We start from the raw sequence: 6,518 nt of genomic DNA on the forward strand, positions 1-6,518 counted from the left end.
GCCTGCACGCAGAAGGACGGTTTGTCCTTTTCAGGAAGCCTACGGCTGCCTACTTCCAGCTTGTGTCTGAGAATGATGCAGGGATTTGATTTCTCCACTGCTTCTTCCTCCTTCTGGCCTCTGTGACCTCCCATGTGTTATATCTGACCCTCTGCCTACTGATTTGGGGAAATACTTGCACTTTCCCAACCAGAATTGTTTGGTCTTCCCTGAGGGTTCAGCTCAGGCATGCGACAGAAAACCAGCAGATAAAAGCAAACAGCAGAGTGACATGCCCCTGCAGGAGGCAAATCCCATTTTAGGTGGACAGTGTTTCCCCTTGCTCTGTGCTGGTAAAAGAAGGATAAAAGGAGGGTGAGGTGTTTAGCTGCTCAGATTTCAGCAGTTTTGGAGGACGGGGTACCTGGCTGAGGGAACACGCAGACACCAGGTCCCAACACAGCTTGCGACTCAGCTCTGGGAACAGCAAAACTGTGCTGGAGCTGAGCACAGACTGGTGCCCGAGTTCTTTGGAAATCATTATCCATGGTCAAAAATCTCTTTCCAGAATGCAATCGCATTCCTCTTCAGCATTTATTTTTATGCTGACCGTTAGGCTCTCAGCATTAGTCACTTCCAGTTAGCTTATTGCTCCACTTTGTTACTGCTCGTGCTAAGCATGCATAAGGAACTAGAGGCAATGTGTTGCTGCAGGTCTTGCAGAGTGAGGAAACCTTCCCATGAATAAGAATTTTTCCACTTCTCCAAACTCTGTGTGTAGCTGTTATACAACAATTTATCTATTGCATGAGCAAGAAGAGAATTCTTGGGGTGTGGGATCCATATTGACGCTAAGAGGAGGAAATTCAGGCATTTAGACACACAGATGGCACTCAGCAGCTTACAAACACTCAGGGCTGTTAGTGTTGCCTCAGGGAGCCCAGGGCATGTACAGTAATACAATCACTGATTGTAGTAATAGATTATCCTGAGTTGGAAGGAACTTACTTCTCACTCAGTACTGGTCAGGCTAAGATTTAAACCACATATTGGAGATTGCAATCAATACCTGTGCTCCCTCAGCTCAGGCCTGTGATCACTGCTCCTGGCAGCCTGTTCCAAGCCCTGCTCTCTCTAGTGCAGAACCTTTTCCTAAACAACCTGCCTGATTCTCCCCCACGTATTTCCAATGCCTTCCCTTGGGTTCTGCTGATATCACTAAAATTATCCGCACCTGTCCCTCATGAGAAATCTGCTGGCCACCATGTTTCCCCTCAGTATTCTCTGGGCTGAACAAACCAAACAGCTTCAGCTGCTCCTCATACATGCTTCTAGCAAGAGAGCATCTACAACCTCTCTTGGCAATCTGTTGCAGTGTCTCACTACCCTCACAGTAAAGAATTTCTTCCTAATATCTAGTCTAAATCACCTCTCAACGCTTCTCTTGATGCAGCCCAGGATATGGTTGGCTTTCTGGGCTGCAAGACCACATTGATGGTTCATGCTGATACTTTCAACAACTGACAGCACCAAATCCTTCTCCTTAGGGTTACTCTCAAGCCATTCTCCACTCAACCTGTACCTGTGCTTGGGATTACCCCAAACCAGGGGTAGGATGGGACTCAGCTTCCTATAAACAGATACACAGGGCCATCTCAGGTTTCCTTGGCCATGTAGAATCAGAATATTCTGAGTTGGAAGGGACCTGCAAGGACCTGAATTCTAGTTCTATACAGGACAACCGAAGTTAAATCATATATCTAAGAGTGTTGTCCAAGCTCTTCTTGAATACTGACAAGATTGGAGCCGTGACCACTTCCCTCGGGCTACCAAGAGGTCTTTCTTCAGACTCCTCTAAGCTGAAGATAAGCGTAGTACGGTCAGCAGTTTCTCTGAAACCTCTCCTCTGACCAACACCAGGGGGCAGAGGCATCTCAAATAAGTGGGCAGCTGAGCCCCATCCACCCTAGGATGACACCTCCAGACCTCTTTTTCCTCTTGGTTCTGCAGGTTCAGTGTCTCCAGAGTCGGAGGAACTCCGCCTGGTCAGTGACCATGGCCGCTGTGCTGGGCGAGTGGAGGTGCTCCACAATGGGATATGGGGGACGGTGTGTGGTGACAACTGGGATGCCCATGATGGCCAGGTTGTGTGCCGGCAGCTAAGCTGTGGAACATTGCTGTCGGTCTCACGAGGGGCTCGGCACGGAGAAGGAACAGGACCGATCTGGTTGGATGATGTCAACTGCACAGGGACAGAAGCTGCCCTTTCCGAATGCCAGGCCAGGCCGTGGGGACATCACAATTGTGTCCACATGGAGGATGCCAGCGTGGAGTGCTCAGGTAGACACAACCAGCTTGTTGTACGGGACCTCCATGCCATGCCTGTTCCCCTTCCTGCTGTACCTCATTGAACACAAGTGGCCCACAACCATTCCTCTTGTGTTGTCTACAGAATCCCACATCTCCAAGATCGGTCGGCTCCAGCTGCTCGATGGTCCCAGCCGCTGCGCGGGAAGAGTGGAGGTGCTCCATGACCAAAGATGGGGCACCATCTGTGATGATGGCTGGGATCTGGCTGATGCTAATGTGGTGTGCCGGCAACTGGGCTGCGGAACAGCAGTGCTGGCCACTAAAGCGGCTCACTATGGGAGAGGCCAAGACACCATCTGGTTGGATGAGGTGAACTGCACTGGTACGGAGGAATCCATCTTTGACTGCGAGGCAAGTGCATGGGGAGTCAACAACTGCTACCATGGAGAGGATGCTGGAGTGCTATGTTCAGGTAACTCTCACTCAGATCTCAAGGTTAAATGACAGCATACAGAATATTTCAGTGTTTTGTAAGGGATCTTGTAAATGCTCAACAGCACTGAGTGTGTTCTTCTCAGGGTGCTCATTACAGTGTCCCTTTTTGGTGCTGCATGCAGGCAAGTTACCATGGAAAGTCTTCTACCTCTGCTGCCTCTCACTCTTGCTGAGCTGCAAGACAAGTGAGCTGTCTGGGATTTCCCAGATTCAAATGGACATCTGCAGTCACATACATGGATTACCAAGTACCTACACACATTTGTCTTGGGGACAACTAACCTATACCATGCAAAGCTTTCTGCAGGTGTTCATAGAATTTTAGAATGGTTTGGGCTGGAAAGGACGTTCCAACATCATCTTGTCCAACATCTCTGTCATGGGAGAATTTTCAGGTTGTTTGAAGTCCTGTCTAGCCTAACTTTGAACACTTTCAGTGACGGTGTAGCCACATCATCACTGGGCATCCTGTTCCTCTGTCGCACCTTCCTCACAGTGAAGAATTTCTTACTTACATCTAATCAAAGTCTGCCCTGTTTTGGTTTAAAGCTGTTACCCCTTTTCCTCTCACAGCAAGCCCTGGTAAATGGTATTATTTCCTCTTTCTTACAAGCCATCCTTAAATATTGAATGCCCATGTTCTGTCTCAACCATCTTCTGTGCATAAAAGGTTTTAGAGAAGTTTTTGATGCAAGCCCACCGGGCACAGAGGATGCACAACTCCATCAAACAGGAGCAGTCATATCTCTCTCTCCTTTCATTTACAGATTCAGGGGTTTCTATTTCAATGGAGCTTCGCCTGGTCAACGGTTCAACTCGCTGCAATGGCAGGGTTGAGGTCTTTCACAACGACACCTGGGCAGCTTTGTGTGACGACGGCTGGGGGATGTCTGAGGCTCAAGTGGTGTGTAGGCAGCTGGGCTGTGGTGAAGCACTGTTGGCTCCTGTTGGGTCTCATTTTGGCCAAGGATCTGGACAGATGTGGCCAGGCACCATAAACTGCACAGGCTCAGAAAGTGCCCTCTTTACATGCAAGACAAGACAATGGAGCAACAGCACATGTCATCTTCGGACATCAGCTGGTGTGGTGTGTTCAGGTAACCCCCGTGAAAGTGACATGGGAGGAATGATGCTTGGTTCATCACCTTCATTCTCTGCCTCTGCAGCAGATAATATGCCGCCTGTGGCTTCCTTATTGTTGAGGGACACCTGCAGGTTGTAGATACTTTTGCTGTTCCCCTTGGCATGGTTGCAATGGGAAGTTTCAGGTTCCATACTCTTGCCCCTCTGCCAGAAGGTGCTGGGATCCACTGGTCTCAAGCATCCTTTTCATGGTTATGAAATGAGCCTAATGTCATAAGCCTGATGTCATTAAATGAAATGATCAGCTCCAGTGGCATGATAATCTTGCCATGCTGTGAAACCACTTGTGGATTGCAGGGTGCCAACTCTTCTCCCCTTTTTGCTCTTTCGTTTAATGCAGAGGGTGACCAGATCCGGCTGGTGAATTACAGGAGCCGCTGTGCCGGCAGGGTCGAGATCTTACACAACAAGCAGTGGGGAACTGTGTGTGACAAAAACTGGGATTTGCTGGATGCCAATGTGGTGTGCAGGCAGCTGGGCTGTGGGAGAGCGCTGTCAGCCACTGGACAGGCTCAGTTTGGCCAAGGGTCCGGAATCGTGTGGCTGGATGGGGTGAATTGCACAGGGTTTGAGTACTCACTATCTGCCTGCTTGGCCAAGCCATGGGGAATCACTAATTGTGACCACTGGGCAGATGCTGGCGTGGTATGCTCAGGTGAGTGCTGCTCCTCTTGCATTTCACTTCTGAAGGAAGTCAGGGGGCTTGCTAGAAGGTGTGAGTACAGCTGGTCCATGCCTCATGCAAAGCTGAGCTGGGACCTGGCTTCGGCATCAGTAGTCAGCGTGGTCACCCTAAACTTGTCCTGTAGCTGGTGAATGAAGAGGGTCCCTTCCTCCCACACCAAAGTGTTTATTTAGGAAGACAGGAGAAATTCCAGCAGGCAGCCTTCCCCATGAACTTTTGAGGCTGACCATGTCCAACAACAGGAAGAATAACACCGAGAGGGAAAGTCTGGTGCAAATAAACTCTCCAGTGAGCTTTTCATGGTGGGAGTGGGGATTGACAACTTGCGTAGTGCAAGCTGTGGGAGCAGTATTGTGTTGCAGAGAGAAGCCCTCCTACTCTCCCCTCCTCCTTGCCTTTTAGTGACTGGAAGAGGAGCCAGAAGCTTAAGTGTAAGCAGATAAGCACGGAAGGAATTCTGTAGAAGGGATTTATAGAAGGAAATTTCCAGCATTTATAACACTCTTGGATATTTGCAGACTCGATCATCCCAGAGCCTGCTCATCTCCGACTGGTGAATGGCTCACATCACTGTGCTGGCCAAGTTGAAGTGTTTCACGAGGAGATGTGGGGAGCTGTGTGTGATCACGGCTGGGATAAAAAAGATGCTGAGGTTGTGTGCCGGCAGCTGGGCTGCGGGACAGCGCTGTCAGCCTCAGGTGAAGCACACTTGGATGCTGGATCTCTGCGCGTGTGGTTGGACAATGTGAGCTGCGAGGGAACAGAACTATCTCTTACGAAATGCAGAGCGAGCCCATGGGGAAAGAGCAGCTGCAGCCGTGGAAAGCATGCTAGTGTTGTGTGCTCAGGTGGGTTTCAGTGCATAGGACTGGGTTGGGATATACTAGCTGCTCCGATACGGTCAGGCCCTCTTCCACCATCCCACTGGATGGAAGATGGCTACTGTTGGAAGTAGATAATCTTCAAGGTCTCTTTCAACTCAAGCCGTTCTCTGATTCTATGATTCTGTGATTTCTACGATCCATCCAACTTTCTGCTGGAGCAAATACTCTCAGGTCCTTCAATGAGTGTCTCCACAGTGCTGTGGATTCAGAGGCAATGTAACCACAACATTCTGTGAAGCACTGCCAATGAAAATGAACATTCCTCGTCTTTCTTCACAGAAACTGAATGGATGTGCAGCGTTTGACCGAGTTGCTTCTCTGCTTGCAGGCTCGGTTGTTTCCAGTTTTGCCCCAGTTCGACTGGTGGACGGCCCAGGTCGCTGTGCTGGGAGACTGGAAGTGTTTCACAAAGAGCAATGGGGAACGGTGTGTGATGACAGCTGGGAGTTCACAGATGCTGCAGTGGTGTGCCGGCAGCTGGACTGTGGGGCAGTAATATCAACTCCACCGAGGGCTTACTTTGGGCAAGGACAGGGACCCATGTGGCTGGATGACGTCAACTGCACAGGGACAGAAGCTGCCCTCTCTGAATGCAAGTTCAAGGGATGGGGTATCCACAACTGTTATCACCATGAAGTTGTCAGTGTGGTGTGCTCAGGTAAACATTGCCCATCACACAGCAGCAAGCATTCCTGAGGCTTGAATTGGTGATTCCATGTGGTTATAAGGGCCTGTGATTCAAGAACAATTTGCAGCCAGTATGGAGACCTTTGAAATCAATCCCTCATCATTCACCTTTGGATGGAGGACAGCACCTATATTCAGATAAAGCACAAGAAAATCAAATGGCTATAGCCCATCTGTACTGGCATCTCCACAATGAGATCTCTGGCATGCTTTTGACTGATGTTATTTAGCACAAATCCTGGCAGCTTCTCATCAGTCAAATAACCTAAACTATGTTGAATTTTAGTCCAATCAAGCCACCTCTAAACAAGACTTGGGCATCAACTCCTCTCTTT

The 6,518-nt window shown here is 49.3% G+C and overlaps 1 protein-coding gene across 1 annotated transcript in view; it reads left to right on the forward strand.

Annotated features, from left to right (window-relative positions):
* LOC100550725 (deleted in malignant brain tumors 1 protein) overlaps positions 1 to 6,512 on the forward strand; it is an 18,494-nt gene extending 11,982 nt beyond the window's left edge. The window contains exons 6-11 of the mRNA XM_031552133.1: positions 1,990 to 2,319; positions 2,432 to 2,761; positions 3,552 to 3,881; positions 4,268 to 4,582; positions 5,131 to 5,460; positions 5,825 to 6,512. Coding sequence (XP_031407993.1) covers positions 1,990 to 2,319; positions 2,432 to 2,761; positions 3,552 to 3,881; positions 4,268 to 4,582; positions 5,131 to 5,460; positions 5,825 to 6,192 — 2,003 coding nt within the window. The 3' untranslated portion in view covers positions 6,193 to 6,512. The remainder of the gene's footprint in view (positions 1 to 1,989; positions 2,320 to 2,431; positions 2,762 to 3,551; positions 3,882 to 4,267; positions 4,583 to 5,130; positions 5,461 to 5,824) is intronic.
* Positions 6,513 to 6,518: the final 6 nt, after the last annotated feature.

This window comes from Meleagris gallopavo, chromosome 1 (genome assembly GCF_000146605.3).
Source record: "Meleagris gallopavo isolate NT-WF06-2002-E0010 breed Aviagen turkey brand Nicholas breeding stock chromosome 1, Turkey_5.1, whole genome shotgun sequence".
In the NCBI taxonomy this organism is placed as follows: domain Eukaryota; kingdom Metazoa; phylum Chordata; class Aves; order Galliformes; family Phasianidae; genus Meleagris; species Meleagris gallopavo.